At 46.1% G+C, this 17,339-nt stretch overlaps 2 protein-coding genes across 4 annotated transcripts in view; both read right to left on the bottom strand.

Annotated features, from left to right (window-relative positions):
- LOC144174532 (uncharacterized) overlaps nucleotides 1-17,339 on the bottom strand; it is a 598,699-nt gene that overhangs the window by 132,454 nt on the left and 448,906 nt on the right. The window lies entirely within an intron of this gene.
- LOC144174529 (vesicular glutamate transporter 1-like) overlaps nucleotides 1-17,339 on the bottom strand; it is a 299,050-nt gene that overhangs the window by 75,599 nt on the left and 206,112 nt on the right. For all 3 annotated transcript variants that reach the window (XM_077703278.1, XM_077703277.1, XM_077703276.1), the window contains one exon: nucleotides 1,056-1,139. In XM_077703278.1, the coding sequence (XP_077559404.1) occupies nucleotides 1,056-1,139 (84 nt within the window). The remainder of the gene's footprint in view (nucleotides 1-1,055; nucleotides 1,140-17,339) is intronic.

Raw genomic sequence — 17,339 nt, 5'->3', positions numbered from 1 at the left:
AAGGGGAGACCTGAGGGGCGCTCTTTTGTTTGAACTTGGGCTGGTGAGTTCTTTCGCGTGTTTTTGGATATTTTGAAACATCAACGCGTAGAAGAAAAAGCGCTTTATTTTTGGAAAAATACATGTAATTCCATTCCCATTCCATTCCGGGCAAAAAGTTCTCAATTCCATTCCCATTCCATTCCTCCAAATATCGCAGCAATTCCATTCCCATTCCATTCCGGGGTCGCGGAAATGTGGAATGATTCCGGAGTCATTCCAATTCCGGGCTGGTAATTCCGCAACACTGATCGCCAGCCATTTTATAAAGACACTATTAGTTCACCCAGACCACATCATTTAAGTGCTGTTTGGTCCTTATTTAGTTTACTTTTGCAGTCCTGAGTTGATATTTTAGACACGATAATGTGTATTAAGCGGACATTATCGCTTTAAAAGGGACATGAAGATAACACATGTTTGGTTCATTGAATAGACGGCTTTGTCCCAATAGCAATGATGTCAGTTTTATCGCAAACATAAAAAAAAAACCATGAAGATATTAAGGAAAGCATGTGAAGCAGTGGTGACTCTTCAGTGATTTTCCGTCGATTTCTCTATGACGTTACATAATCTTGTATTTGCGATTGGCGTCCGCCGACTTAAGTCCCTGCCCAGAAACATGACTGGGTTTTGCAGTTGGACCTCTAGTTGTGTTTAAACGTACCATTTGAATGCTAACGTGCAGATAACACCCTGATAACTGATAACTACTGTTTCAGTGCTGGCCGCTTATGACGTCACTTCTGTAAGTAATACGTCTTCGTAGCGAAATTTGAAAGCGTCGCAATATTTCTTTCATGTTTTTTCGGTTAAAAACATCTTTCGGGGATGAAATGGAGCCGAGTGAGTTGACAAAGGCAACTTCTTTAATTTTGAAGTTGTACTTGTCTTCATGACTTTTTGACCCCTCTACGCTTCGACAGGGCAGAGAAGAGTTACCGCAACAGTGACAGACAGCCCCGTTTCAGCTGCTAGCTTCAAACTTTGCGGAGAACTGCCTAGTGGGTACTCACTTGACGAGGTCTGGTGGTGGCAGGTTCTTTAAAGCCTTGATGGTCGGCATCTCTAGCGACTCGCCCCCACCGTCCGGCAGTCGCCTGTGAGAAAAAGAAACAAAGAGCCGTTTAGCTCAGGCGGAAAGAAAAAATTACAGAGCTTTCACAGAGGCTAGGCAAAGCACAGGCTAAATACGTGTACGCGGAAAGCAGCGAAAATAGATTTTATGCAAGCCTTTTTGGTAGACGTGGCCACGTGGCACAAATTAAATTTGTTTGCCACCTTTAATGTTTTAAACGTAAGAAATGACGCTTTTATGCTTTAACGTGTTCCTGCATGTCTACTTTGCAAGGGGATATTGCGCACCACGACGAAATTACGACGTAAACAGTATCAGCATCGTGATCCAGGGAATTAGATGAGATTTCTGGCTGAGTTGTGCCGCTGACAGGCAATGGAAGAAGCTCTTCCTCGTGGAGTGACGGTTCCAGTAAACAACGCTTGCAAGCACTGATCGTTGTGGTTACCTTTCCAAGCCTGCCTTTCGCATCATCATCATCATCATCATCATCACCATCAACAACAACAACATCACCACCACCACCATCATCACAATCATCACAATCATCATCATCATATTATATACGCCCACTGCAGGGCAAAGGCCTTTCCCATTCATCCCCAATTATTCCGGTCCTGTGCTAACCAAGACCAATTTGTCCCCGCAAACTTCTTGATCTCATCTGACCTCATGGGCCTGCCTTTCTAAAAGGGAAAAACTGCGAAGCTTGCACTACGTCGCGCATGGCTTGAGCCATAGCGAAGCTTGAGGATTTCTTGCTATGTAAGCCTGAAGGACACACCACCACGCATTGCATTAGGTTTGACATTGTTTATTTACATGTTTCGTCGTCGCTTTTTACTGTGGTAGTAGTAGTCATCCACATATCCATCTATATCGTCGTCTTCCCCGTGCATGTCTGGCGGGCCCGGATCGTTTTGTTTGCAGGCTTTCACATTTCTTCCAAAGTGGAACACGTCAGCACGCGCTAGAATCAGCGGCAACCGGCTTCGCGAACTGGGTGTCTGTAGCGTGAGCTGTCTTGTGCTCCCCCCATGAGACGCGGACGCATGTTAACTGTTTTCCTTGAATTTTTTGCGAGAGCCATGCGCAAGCCTGGGCGACGCCGGGCGCTCCTCGTGAGGCACGTGATCTCGTGCGGAATAAACGTGGGAGTAACTAAGACTCGGGGTTTCCTGATGACGCCGCACACCGCACACTTTACGGCCAGAAACAACAGCTCCGAGGTTAAAAACGGACCCTCTTCGTACAATAGCCATAGAATCTCTGAATGTCCGGTAATTCAATGTCCTCCTCCACGCCACCCATAATAATTCTCTGTCCGATTCGACGCATAACCCAAATATTGTTGAAAATTCGTGCTTGAAAATGGTTTGCGCTATACCGATGAACTATATCATACCAGGAAGTGATATCGCCATACTTGCACAAGAACTGGGGGTGGTAAAATATGCGCAAAACTGCGTGAAAATGAGCGAGAGGCTATTTAGGATTAACCCGGTTTTTTTTTGCTTCACGTCCGCAGCATTTGAAGACTAAACTCATTAACCAAAGTGATTTTTTTTTTAATTTCAAGCTCGATAGATAACTTGAGACGCGCTTTGTGTTTCCGCTTCAAAATACATCTAGACGTTTTTTAATTACACGAGTTCACGAAATACAAAATATTTCCAAATGCGCAATGCGAAGTAATATGAAGCGAAACGAAAAATATGTGGCTTTGTGTCCAATACAATGTCTACAAAGTGTTCCGAAGTTTCAAGGATTCTAGTGCTGGCTGCAGAGTTTCAGTAACAATGATTTATCCTTCAAATAAAACCCAACTTAGATACGATGTCATCCAACTGGCATCGTAAGACGCATTTCGGGGCCTTGGCGTTAGTAAATACATTAAATGTTGATATCTCGGCCACTCAGCAGAGTTCTGATAACTGCAAACTCTGACGCCGCGCAATTAGTCTCAAGCGGGTTACCATAATAACCTCTTACTCCCAATACTCTGTCCACAGCACTTCATGACGTTGACTTTCAAAACCCGCCTGAGAAACAGAAAATTATATGTTCCATTACCTTCAGGGGTAAAAAGCCGCTGTCTCTAAAACTCACCAAGTTCGTTTCGTGGCGTATTTCTGTCGCCTGACGCCTTAAATAACTTAATTAAAACCTATCCGGCAGTGTACTCACTGCCCAGTAGTTCCATTTATTGTCCCCTCAAGTGAACTCATTTTGTGTAACAAACATTTTCTGGGCATTCGGGGTCAAAATTTACTCTTCGTCAGAAACTATCGTGCGTAGTGCGCCCCGAAAAGTAAACCCCTGAAAACGACCACGTCCAGCGGGGCTCTATCAAGCCGCGGGCTGTCTGCGTAGCCCCGTACGAACATATTGACTCTCGCCGTGGCGTTCAGTCGACGCTGCTCGTCCTCGCTCAAAGATGGGGATTATGCAAACCATTGTGGCTCGCTTCAAAGGCCAACGGCTCATGCATGACAGGGAGTCGGGTTCGGATTACGCTTTGTTCGCAGATCGGATTAGCGGAGATTGAAACAAAGACGTTATCGGCTCGCGTGACTTCCGCGAGCGTGCCTGACTTCACCCAAAAGAGGAGGAGGGGAGGAGCGTCCGTCGAGGATCGTCTGTCGAGGTGAATGAATAGGAATCTCTTCTGCACACACGCCGGGAAACCAAGAAGCAAAAAAATGATCAAAGACCCATCTGCGAAAAAAAAAAAAGAAAGAAAAACATTGGCTCTGCTTTGTCTCGCCTTTTTGTCAATTTCAAAGCGGAGAACTTTGTAGGAAGAGATCTATTGGAGGGAAATTGCTTGCATGCAAATCGGTTTGTCGTTTTTGTTTTATTTAGACAATGCGTAAAATGAGACCTCGGCAGAAGTGAACACCGTGAAACTCTAACTTGCAAAAGGACAGAAGCGTAAACGCTTTTAAATCTGGTTTCGGTCCATTATTTCGTTGAAAGGACCCTGAAACACTCTGTTCAACTTTTTTCTAAATACTTGATGTTTTCTGAACGAACTCAACAAACACATGCAGTGCCTAGAATAGGGGGTCACAAACTATCTCAGTCAAAAATTACTGCTCAACGCCCATAAGACAACTTTGAAACTTGTTAAAAAGGTTTTTCTCTCCTGCTCTTGGCGTTCTTCGGGCGCTAGATTTACGTCATTACAGTGGTTTAGCGGATATTGGCCAGCTTTCCTTCAATTTCAATCACCAACGCCTTCGATAGCCACTTAAAAAAATCCACGAAAGCAAAAAAGAAACTGAAGGCGTATCTGCTGCGACGAGCAAATCACGGAGTGCCGCTCACTGCGGGGAATAACTATAGCTTTCTCAGTGCTTCCAGACTCGAAGGAAGGAGTGAAAGCTTTAATCGCAAGAGTTGCCGAGTCCCTTTAAGAGAATATGGTGCGACAAAGTGCAAGAATGAAATGGAAGCCTTACTTTTCGTGGCAAAAAAATAGTGGAAGGGGTGTGGAGAAGGGACTTGACAAGATAACGCTCGTGCGTACACTCATCGACAAGTGAAATGCAATCGCTAAAATATGAACGAGAACACACAAATCGGGCATTTTCTTGCCATGCAAGTCACATTCACGCGTGGCTTCAATATAGTAATAAGGTTGGGAAATGTGGCTTTCTAATATATCAATAGCGCGCTATTATTGGACCTCCGTGAACAGTATTTCCCGTTTTTGCGTGTTCTGGTTCATACTTCCGTGTTAGAATTTCATTTTTCCATGACTGTGCATATATGTGTCGGTCAATCGAAAAGCGCAAGACAGATGGGTGGTTGCAAAATGAGAATTTATAGCTAGTCATATCGACGGCTTTGTCAGAGTACGCGCACAGGAATTTTTCGGTTGTCTTCTTCCCCTTTTTAAGTCAAGGTGTCTTCTTCAATAAAACAGTTCGCTGAAGCAACAACAACACATTTTTGGTATATTTTAACTAGTGTAAACAGAGTAAAACTTTACCGATCGAAAGCTTTCGCATTTCGAATTCTCCCGTGCAGACCTGGAGAAAGTCGGACGTCAGGCAGACTACAATTCTTAGCTTTATACTTCTAAAACGACTTAAGCTCTTATGGGCATGAACAAACACCGAAATCTACCACTAACATCACTTTAGTAAGCGCCGGTTTGTAGCTCAACTTCTCCAATCCCTGTGTTTGCTCCCGCTGGCAAGGAAACGTCTTAGTGCCGCGTGCAGGAGATCTCATCATGAAAAAAATAACGTTGCTGTACTCATTGCATGGCGATAATTTGCGAGGCATAGCAAAGGGCCTTGAGATTCTCATGTTCACGGTTTGTAGCTCAACTTCTCCAACCCCTGTGTTTGCACACGCTGGCAAGATAACGTCTTAGTGCCGCGTGCAGGAGATCAGCTCATCATGAAAAAAATAACGTTGCTGTACTCATTGCATGGCGATAATTTGCGAGGCATAGCAAAGGGCCTTGAGATTCTCATGTTCATTTGTAATGTTTTGAACGGCAAAGCCCAAATTTTCAATGTTAATTACGAAAACAAAGCCAACCTTAGTTCGAAGAACGGCAGGTCGTCAAAAAAAAAAATGAAGAAATAATGACACGCTTCGCACTCATTCAAGGGCAGTGAAAAGCGGTATTTTGATGCAATAAATACACCAGGTTAATTGTTCTCAAGCCCGTCACTTACAACGAACATACATACACCGAACCCACACCGAAGCCACACACGCCTGTGCCAGAGGTCAACGCAAAGAAATAAAAAAGAGGACGCCACTGCTGAAACGCTTACAACTACGTTGACTTTATCATTGCAAACTCACAGCGCCTATGGATGAGGCTCATACTGCTATCTCGCTCAACAGGCTGCAGACAACCAGAGCTCTCCTCTCCCAAAACTCACGTGGCAGAAGTATTTCAGCTACCTTGATCTTACACCCCCTGAACATGGCAGCTGTTCCTCGCACAGCCAGAGCGGCACGCATACCTACCCCTTGCTACATATATGTGACGGGATGAGGCTAATTCAGTGGTTACAAGAATTACCAACCGAGAACACACCGTCCGTAACACCAGATACCCCTCTGCTTTTAACATATCATTCACACTTCTTCGCAGGGAACGTACTTAAAACAAGGGAAATTATTTGGCCTAATTGTATGAGCGCGAGTACCACAAAGTGATTGCTCCTTCAGTGTAATTTTGCTTTGCCGGGTTTCACTGCTACTGCCTAACTTGTTGGGGTTAACCTTGCTGCTGGGTAAAGCACATTCATGTGTGGTGCGGGTAAAAAGTTTTTTTTTATAGATTTAATGTGACCATTACCCTACCATTTGCTTACTGTTGACTCCCTTAGCTAAATAAGTACTTTGTAAAGTAACCACTGCCAGTTTAGTCACCTTTGTTAACACGAGAGGCGTCTGTTGTGGGCGGGGGGATCGAGATAAGCCGGTAAACCTGTCAAATAACCGGCCTTCTTCTAACACGACACCAACCCCCCCTAGCTCGCGCGAGTGACGCAGTAGAAAACACATTCTGCTGACCCAATCGCGTTCCGTTCGCGGATTGACACACAAAGGCAGCCCCGGAAGATGTACGAGATTGAGGAAGCCCAGGATGAAGGAACAGCTACGCCGGGAAGAAGCAGCGGAATATAACGCGAAAAAGACGGGGGCGAGTAGGTGACGAGAAGAAGAGGAGAGAGATTGGCAGCAAGCGAACACAGAAAGGCCCACACCGACGTGCCTGATGAAATTTCCCTTCGCGCCTGGTTAGCCTTATTGTGCCGCGCGCCGGAGCGGGCGGTGTGGTGGGAATAGGGTCCTGGTCGGCGGCTAAGCCGATTAACGGGACCAGGAGACGATTGCACGACAAAGACCAGCTGTGGACGGACGAACCGAGGTGGGCGGGTCGGTGAGTCGTCCTTGCGGTCTGCCGCTGCAGGGCGATGTCTTCAAGGCGCTTCAAAAGGTCGATGGCGTATCGCATCGTATTCCATATCGTATTAGGACGGTAGAAAGACGCGTAGAATAAAGCGTGGGACGTTGAAAAAGGAGTTGTAGTCCATATCTCAGCGCTCATCACTGACTCCACGTGTGAACGGAATGTAGAAGGTTCACAGCGGCGTGGTTCAGGCGAAGAGTTTCACTGAGTGGTAAGATGCGTAGAGTAGGCAGGCGGTGCGGCAGGCTCAGCCGGCACGGCAGGTCAAGCGAAGACATTATGTGAGCAGCCATAAAAGCAGTTTTGATCAAAAGAAAGAGAAGGTATGCAGACGTGTGACGTCGAATGAGAGCGTAAGGTGGCCCCCGGACTTAGAACAGCGGACACCTGTTACCACCTTCTGTGTTCACGGCCGAGAGATGAGCTGCCCTTATCGATACGCGCACTAAGTTTTTTACAGCTTTGTATACGGACATCATGCGCTATATTAATTTTTGTCTTGGTTTATTTTGCAGTTGTCTCATAACTTTGAAGCGAAGGCACTTACGTTTTCTCTCCAGCAAAGTTTTCCCTTCATTCTCACTTCGATTTGGTACTTTAATAGGCTGTGGTCAGATACGCGTTTATTCTCAATAAGAATTTGGAACTGTGTATGCCGTTATAGGGGCTCATCTATTTAAATTTACTAGTTCCTTCGGGTAATAAATGGTTTTATTTGACCAGGCATTTTAAATAGGGCATTTCAAAGCATCTCGAAGCTCCTTAACGTGCGGTTTTCCTATGATCTACCTATTTTCACGCACGTGGTCCCCGACGCTATAACAGTAGTGCATTTTATGTCACTGTAGACGCATTGTCCTGAAGTGCAATTAGCTAAACTGACTATAAAAAACTGACTAATAATTAAATTCAAATTAATTATAACTTCTTTACACCCTCACGCGAGAAGTTTAACTGGTGCATGTGCAGACACGGTTTGTCCTATCAGGCAAAAAAAAAAGGTTAATAATTACTATGATAGAATTTAGTAGTGAGGGCTGGGAGATTGTGGACCGCAAACAAGCACTCAAACGTACCGCCATTTAAACAAGCCTTCCCCAAGTGATGCCACCGCCACCTTTAAGCTTCTCGGTACATTCCACTGGGAACCGGAAAGAATTTTTCGAGCATAGCCAGCTAGTCATAGGTAGGTAAGGGTGTGTGTGTGTGTGTGTGTTGGGGGGGGAGGGGGGGGGTGTACGAGATGGATAATCAAGAGAAAGCGATGTTTTGCTCCGGGTTATCGCACGGCTTGCCGGGCAGCCCTTTATTGCACTGTGGCTCGTCAACGCCATCGTTACAACATCCCCTCTTCCCTCCTCACCACCCCGTTGCCACCATCCACGCGCGCCTTGTTTCAGAGCATGCCGGGGTTCCGCCACGGGCAAAGCAGAATGCATTAGCATTAAGAGGCGCTCGCATTAGCTGCCAGCCCGCTGCTTAGGCAGGCGGGCCCGATACTCTTTGCTTCAACCACGCAGTCTGCCCCCCTTGTTCATAGGGAGGCTGCTCCGATCATGGGCGTCCCTGTGTACGCGCTTGGCAGATAACAGGTGTGCCACGCTCGGGCTCTTTTGCAGGGAAGCACCGCGTTACATGCTCGCGGAGCACGACTCGCCCGACGACAGCGAAGTCAGGGGGAAAGATAAAAGCGGAGAGAGCGGTAACTGAGAGAACGGGAACGCGCACGCCAGAGGGGGAAAAAAAAACAAGAAAGAGAATGAAGCCCGGGACAGTGAGGCCCCCGCGCTTCTGCTCCCAGGGACGACGGCCACTGAAGGGCGCGGGTAAAAGAGGCACAAGTCGGTGACGGGCCCAAGCGAGTGAACGGAGAGGAGAGGGCGAAAAGCGAGAGAATTAAATACAAAAGCGGGGCTGAAAGGGGAGGGGAAAAGCCGATCATGTCGGCATCCAGCCTCGGGCGCTTCCACCTTCGGACTCGTTAATCTTTTGGGATTCGGTCCCTAACGAGCTAATGGAGTTTCGATGTTCGAGCGTCGGCGTGAACCGCTTAGTCTCCCCTGAAACCAGCGTCTTGGGCCCGTCTCGCCTCTCCGTCACTCCTCCTCTCTCTCGTTTCGTCCCGCAGTTCTGCCTGTTGCAGCCACTTCGGTTGTTGTTGTTGTGACTGCGCCTTCTTATCCAGTCCTGTCTGCTTTTTTCACCTCAACGCCCACACCAGCCGCGGGTTCTTTTTTTTTCGTTCCTATGATCTCCTGCGCTCATCTTTTCGCCCGCGCTCTTCGACTTCTCTGCGTGTTGATGCGCGTCGCAAGGGAGTGATGGGATGCTCAGGGCTGCTCCCTACGTGCCCGCCTCTTCCAATCCCCCAGAGTGCGGGAGCGCACTGCGTCTGCCTTCTCTTGCGCAGGGCCCCAGAGCTTTCCAAAGCTCTCAGCATAAGCTACACTAAGAATTCGCCAGCATATTCACCGGGCGGCCCCAATGTGTCACCTTGTAAGGCTGTATAATAACTGGCGCATCGGCGTTTTGAGGCACTGATTTGACGTGTGACGGATATTCGGCGCAGCGGTACTTGTTCACTCATTCACGGGCCGGCATCAGGTTAGTTAAAGCAGCTGACACCTGAATTCATTATGAACCGCTTTGCGCACGTATGAGGCGACCATGGCAGATCGGTTAATGCTTTATAGTTTAACATTTTTATTTGCAGGCTCTATAAATTGGTACTAGGGGGTGCTATAAACTCAGGCGCTTCTTTCGCTCGATTTATTCTTTCATGCAAATTCAAGATTATTAATGCTGCCGGAAAGTATATTTCTGAGAATAATTAGCGACCAAACTTGAAAGAAGCCTTGATGGACGGGGTATATAATCGGAACGAGTTTCGTCAGCTTCGCTTACACCTTGCATTTGTATTTATCAGGAACGCTGGTAACATGTCTTTTCACTCTGATATAATTGATTAAAAACATTAGTCGAATTTTCCACGAAGTGGAGCGATGTACAGCTCTGCCGCCGTTCTTCACCTAATTATTTTCTTACTGTTTATCTCATTGTTTGTCTAATTATCTCTCTTAGTTTTGAACCCACTTTGACAGAGCACACTTGCGTAGATTATACCTCCATGGCGGGCCGATTTCATAGACCCGCGAGGTGAATCTTTAAGTCGTTTCGGGCGCTGCCAGTCACAAAAATCCAAGTGGCAGCGCCAGAGGGGGGGAGGAGCGCCGCTTGGTGGCACAGCCGCAGACGACGCGCAGCACCACACACCGACTATCACGCGACATTCCTTCCGCATGTGACCTTGACTAGGAGGCTTCACAGCCCGGCAGAACTACGTCGTCTAGCAACAGTCTCGGTTGGAACCTACCGGTGCCATTTCGGACACATAGCCATTTTACAATAGTAAGCGTTCTTGACATTGATTGATTGATTGATTGATTGATTGATTGATTGATTGATTGATTGATTGATTGATTGATTGATTGATTGATTGATTGATTGATTGATTGATTGATTGATTGATTGATTGATTGATTGATTGATTGATTGATTGATTGATTGATTTATAAGGCGTTGCCCGAAAGACGTGTGCCGTACGTGCTACTCTGTTGATAAATAGCACTGCGCTGGGCTTGCGCCACCCGTAAATGTCTTGATTGATAAAGTATACTGAATATCATGTTGCAATATTGTAACTAATTTAATGAAGATAATAGAGCAGGTGGATCACTCAAATATTGCCTTTCCAATTTACCCGAACGAAATACTAACCTTGTGTGAATGTTATGAAGGTTAGAAATGATACCAAAGGTATTATAGTGTGACGATCTAAAATATTCAGAATATAACACCAAAGAATTGAGTGCAATTTAACAAAACATATAAGGGGGAATGAGAGAGGGGGGATACAAAAAAGCATGTGGATTGGGACATTTTATAGGTAATATCTACCAGCTGCAAGTAGGCTCAGGTCAGTTTTTAAAGGGACCCTGCAACACTTGCCATCGACTACTAGTAATGTATTTTGGGATAAAGTCTATTGTCCCAGAAATCTCCTCCCGCAAGAATTATGAAAATCCGTTCACAATTAACGAAACTACGCGCGATGAGAAATCGCGCATAATCGTTCCCTCTCAACTCGACCGCGGGCAACGCGACGAAAGCTGCGCGCTCTCTCCCGGAGAGGGGGGCGGCTCGCGGCGTTCCATGGAGGAAAGAACGGCGTTCTCTTCGGCGGCCTTCGATATATCACATGCCGGGTAGTTTTCTCCTTTTCTCCGCAACGCGGAGGGGCCTATTTCCGGTCTGGTGCCACAAAAAAGCAGGCATGGGTGCCTTCTCGCAAGTGAGCGCTCGGGCTGGTAGGGCGTTTTTGAAGCAATAAACGTTTGTAGTCGAGTGGTCCCGTTGAAAGGGAAGTATTGAGCTCATCACTCAAACTCCGCGTGCACTCAAAACACAAAAGAAACGGCAAAACTGTGCCTACAGGTTGAGTCATAGAAGAGGTTCGTACACAGCGATGACGACGACGGAAATGGGAAAATCTACCCGCGAAGTTGACCAGTGACAGCCGATCGGGCAGCCATGGCCTATGTGACGTCCCTCAGGCCATGCATAATGAGGACAATTGAAGAGAGAGCGGTTTGTTTTTCCGCGTCTTTCACATCGATTTGCGCGCTCACCGCTTCACGTGCACGTGTAATATTTGGCTCAGGTATTCCTGGCAGTGTAATCTAAACGTTGCGCAGGTTTACTTGCACTGCTCAAAGAGTGTTGCAGGGTCCCTTTAAGTTCGAACAATGTCCTGGCAATTTTTTATTTATTTATTTATTTATTTATTTATTTATTTATTTATTTATTTATTTATTAGCTGCTTCCCTTTAAATTTAAAATTTCTTACGTGTGGACGGCTGGAAAATTTTAAGCTTTTTAAGCCTTGCTCACGAAGCTTGCTAATGCCAGAAATCAATGTAATCGTTTAACCTCATGTTAATTAATATCTCACTGCGAGCCCGCGAAAGCTTAGAGCGCCAAATGTGTAACTTAAAAATTCCGAGTTACGCACAGCATGCAGCTATCCTTGTTTCTGCAGATAAGTTCGTTGTCGATACGCCCAACAACGGCGGCAAGAATGAATACAAACTCGCACAATCCGCGGCCGCTAACCTTTCCTAAGCAGTACACGTCGTAGTGCTGCGAATGTGGACTCACGCGGAGACGAAGACTGCTCTGGCCGCGTTTTACACGAAACGCCGTCGCTGCGTTTTGGTTTCCATGGAGACCGCGTCGCAGACGATGAGAAGTGATGTGATTTCCGAGGGGAAACGGGCACCCCGCGTATCCTCTTCCTTCCCTCCGGTTATAAAGCAGGAGGGATGTGCGAGCCAGGAGAGAAATAGTGGTTGGAGAAGGATGAGGGAGGACCTTCGGTCGAGGCCGTGCAAGAACGATGGAAGGAAGAGAAAGCGTGTTGGGAGAGAGCGTAACCACTTTAGCGCGAGATTCTTCCGATCTAATCAAGCCGTGCCAAACTCGGTTTCTCAGCCGCTGCTCACGGCTTCGGCCGGGAAGAGGCTGGAGGCGCGGGAGCAGCGTCCAGCTTGGGAGGGAAGAAAAAAAAAAGTGAAGAGAGAACAACATGCTGGGCTGAGTAGAGTGCTCGCACGGAACGTCAGCTTCGCCGGAATAGAAAGATTTCCGAATGAAAGAGGGAGACAGAAAGGAGTGCGCGGAGATGAACAGAGGAGGAGGAGGGCGGGATCAAATTTTGTGGAGTGGAGAGGTTTAGAGGCAGGAGAGGAAAAAGACAGCTGAGAGCCAAAGATAGAAAGTGGGCTAGCTTACAAACAAAATAAACAATAAAGCGCAGGCGCGCAATTTCGAAAGGAAAAAAGGTGAAAAGGAATGAAGATGCTAGGAAAAAGGAAATGGAAGAACGGAAAAACCTCGATCTGCAACTGAATGCGTACGTGTGTGCGTAAGCGTGTCCGTATGTGTATGCGTGAAAGTGTAACACATATAGAGGATGGGGGCGCGGTGATAGACGCGGGAAGAGTAAATTGGGAAAACTCTGCTCCGGGGATAAGAGAGGGGTCTGCGGCCGCTAAGACGCTGAGGTTGCGCGGAAATGACTCCGGCGCGAGAGATAAGACGGCTTTTAAAGATTGATTGCCGCACGCCTGCTTCAGTTGTTTGTCGTTTGCTTTTATTTACACCTGCAGTTTGCAGGCGCCCCCAGAAACAATGGACCCAGATGGATGGGAAAAAATAGGAGAAAAAAGAAAAATAAGGTGGTGTGTGTGCATGATGCCGAGAAGGAACGTTTAATAGAAACAAAGAAAATAAGGGGCGTCAGTGCGAAAGAGTTGCTTTAGTAGTGATATTGCATTCATTTCTTTTACCAATATAGAATCAGACCAGCGAAGAAGGGCCTACTGTGTCTTGACTCCAGACGAAGATTGCAATTTGTTTTGCACACGGCGCATGGGCTTACAAAACACCTGACACGTCTTTATGCATTCAGTCTATTCAAATCAACTGAACATAGTTATTGAGGGCTATGTGATCCAGATTACATGCTCGGTGGGGCTGGCTTTCAGTTTTAAGATGAAACCTCATCCAGATTTAGAAGTGACGCAGACAAGAACCATTTTTGAAATGCAGTACGAGTGAATTCCCGCGCGTTTGTATCGTTCAATTGGTAGCGATACTGACAAAGCAACAATTCGCACTTTCTATTTCATGATTTTCAGTATTCTTGCATCAATGAGAGCATCACGTTATTGTGATCGTCATCATTATAATCTGTTTCGTGGAGAACACCTTAAGAGCTCATGGATCTAAATGTTAATTGGTTTTAAGCAATGCATGAAGTTTTCCCGTGCTCCTCTGGGTAATGCATTGTTAACGCAGTATGTGCCGTGCATCAGAGTCGAGATATGTTTTGAACTAATATCTAACGCCCTTCCAGTGCATAGTGCATGCAGGATTTAAAATGGCCCGCGCGAAGATCACGTACCCGGTTTAAGAAAAGGCTTCTTGGTTGGGCTTGAACCCCAACTGCCGGCACAAACCACAACGCAATCTGGACGTTCCACCCCTGCTATTTTTCCTTTTTTAATTCCAATCACACACCCGAGGTAAACAGTTTGCACCTCCCACCTCGGTCGTGCACCGCTCTAAAGCGTTACATTTAAGGATTCCCGGTCGCGGGCTCAACATTTCTTGATTACGCTTGCTTGGAAGTCTCATTAAATCCTTTACAGTGGTGGTGGTGATGATGTTTATTGACGAAAGAATCTAGCTTAGCGTGATATGCCGGCAATTGCTCCACCGATCAACACCTTCTTGCCGCTATGCGCGGGAAATCATTATTAGTCACCGAGGCGTTTGTCTCTTAAAAACCCAGATAATTAGCTACGACTATTTTATATGTCGCAGGCGTTCCGAACGCTCCTCTATATATCCTCTGACTATGAGCAGGAAGTGTTTAGTGGTAAACAATTTTTTTTGCACTTTCTGAAACAGTCATTCAACGTACCACGCATCCTTCTATAAAAAGAGAATCTCTACGTCCATATGTTAATTCGGAGTATGCTTCATAAGCGACTCTAAGCATTACTAAAAGCCTTAAAGCTTTACAACACCATCTTTTAGTATTTATTTATTTATTTATTTATTTATTTATTTATTTATTTATTTATTTATTTATTTATTTATTTATTTATTTATTTATATGCAGCCACAGCCAAACAGGTGTCTGCGTCCTTGTGGGACTTTGCTGTCGCCCCTGGCGCCCATCTTAGAATGTAAACTTGTCCCGACCTATTTGATGCCATCCTCCCCGCCCGCCCCCACTTAGGCCGAGTCGCCATCCTTATGTTAATAGTTTCATTCATTCATTCATTCATTCATTCATTCATTCATTCATTCATTCATACATTCATTCATTCATTCATTCATTTTTGCGCAGGGCACTCAACCGAACACCACGGAGCGAGGTACTTGACCCCCCCGCCACATCGTCGATTCTAAGACCAACCCCATTGGAGAGAAGCCATTTCCTCTGTTTAAAAATATCAAGACGTTGCATAAATCTCTCGTACATAAAATTGAAAAGCTGTACGCCTCCTAAAGTTTGAGTAATAAAGTCCGCTGATATATCCCAGCTCTTGGCTACGACGTAGCAAAAATAAAAGCACAGAATGTGGCTGAATTTATTCAAGCCCCTCATACAAGATGAGGGACCACATAGACCCTCTTGTTTATCTATTCTTTTATTGTAGTAAGGAGCGGAATGTCATAGCAGACTTACTAATTTTATGCGTGAATCCTCAATCTCAGGGTATCCATAATTACTAGAAAGATTCAAGTGATATTTTCCATGTAGGCGTATTAAATGCGTAATATAGATAACCGGTTCTACTGATGCCTCTGCCACACCTAAAACTGCGCTGTATGTCTATCTGTTCGATGCCCACATTCCCTCAGTTCTTGCAAAAACGCAGGAAGGGACAAATTTGTTCGAAAAAGACGACTACAAAACGAGACGCGCAGATGTTTCTCGCCTGAACAACAAGAAAAGGCTGTCGTTAGTTTTTGTTTTTTATTCAAGAGAATATTCATAACGCAGGAGTCTGCACTAATCCTCCGGAAGGCGGGTTTGAATACTTTAAAAATAATACTGTTACCGTAGAACTTGAGGCAAGAAAATTAGGTTTGTCGATAAAAATTGGCGCGTAATTCAGGCGCGTCAGATCTGCTCATGCGCAGTGACGCGTACGCCTGGTTAGGCGCTCGGGACGGGGCAGGGAGTATGGGGGCAGTGTCGCATGTGAAGCAGAGAGGCAACATTGGACTTGAGGAAGGTAAAAGCTGTCTGGATCTCCGCGCTAACCACGCCGTTAACCCATCACACCCGCACAGCCGTGGCCACTGTCTCACAAGTCGCGCTGTTCCGGCGGTGTGTGTTCAGCTTTCATAACGGCGATCCTGCGCTTGATTAAAGGAGGGAACTGAAAATCGCAATCTTTGCGTGTCTTAGTATCGGCTATGCCGTGTTTTCAAAAGGTTGTCGCTTGCAGCCATTGCCGGCCGCGCAGCCCTAGCGCAGAGCAAACCACCATTGAGGGTACAGAGCGCACCAAACGTTTATCAGCCCATTCTTTCTTCTTATGCCCCACCAGTCCCAAAGAGAAAAATAAAATGACTGAATTCAGTCTCCTCTGGTCGCCATTTTCAGTTCAGTTCACCATACAAAGGCTTTGAATTTTTCGTGATTTCGTTTACTTTCACTTGCTCTTTTTTATTATTTTCCCTTCTGATTTGCTAATTCCACTCTACTCTCGTTCTGTCAACTTCATTCATTTTTGTTTATATATTTTTTTGCTTTCGGCATTGATATATAATAATTTCCTTCCTCTTGCTTTTGGTCACACACTCACCTCTCACGCCTCTTCCCAGTTATTTGAGTTTGCTTTCAGTTAGCTGCTTCTTTTGTCGATGTAAATATTTCAACTGAGGTCTGAAGTCTGTTTGCGGAGACTAATATACTCTACTCAGCAAGGCATAAGACAATTGTTGTTGTTGCTTATATCATAACCTCGAGGCTTAGTGAATGCGGAGCGATTTCGAGCTATATCCAAGAGGCTAGCTTAGCATCCCGGATGTGGTCTAACAAGGAATGGTTGGCAGGGCCATGGGGCCAACAATGGTAGCGAGTGTCTTGCCGAAAATTTAGGCCTTCCTTACATCACGTTTTTTTTTTCGAATGTTTTTGGGTCCACCGCATGTCCATAATAGATGGTGAAGGTCTGCCGGTTTCGTGGCACAAGAGCAGGTTGGGTATTTCGCATTTCCGCGTCAGTCCCATTTCCATCCGTTTCTGTGGGCAAGAGAAATCGCCCACCCGCAACCTGATCCTCAGAGCTCCTTGGAACTGCTTTGTTTTCTGCATTGAATCACGAGCCTTTCTCTCCGTATACTATTATTTACGCGACGCTGAGGGTAGAAAAAGAGTAAAAAACCAGAGACAAGAAGCTCGCCTTTTTTTATGGACGCCATTATCTGCCCACCGCTATCGGTGCTCGCCCGTGTGGTGTAACTCACGCTGCAGGCGTCTTTCATGAAAGCAAGCTGGCGTGAATAATTGAATGACGCGCCGCGCGCTGACGCGCGCACCGATAAGCCACACTAGCGCCGTAGCGCTCATGGCGAGCACGCTTGCGGCGCTGATTAGGGCCGACATAATTAAAGCGCAGGCCCGCC

The sequence above is a fragment of the Haemaphysalis longicornis genome, unplaced genomic scaffold, assembly GCF_048455015.1.
Source record: "Haemaphysalis longicornis isolate Haplotype H1 unplaced genomic scaffold, Haemaphysalis longicornis Haplotype H1 scaffold_3, whole genome shotgun sequence".
Taxonomy (NCBI): domain Eukaryota; kingdom Metazoa; phylum Arthropoda; class Arachnida; order Ixodida; family Ixodidae; genus Haemaphysalis; species Haemaphysalis longicornis.
The sequence above is the reverse complement of the archived record's forward strand: the minus strand, read 5'-3'. Positions and strand labels throughout refer to the sequence as shown.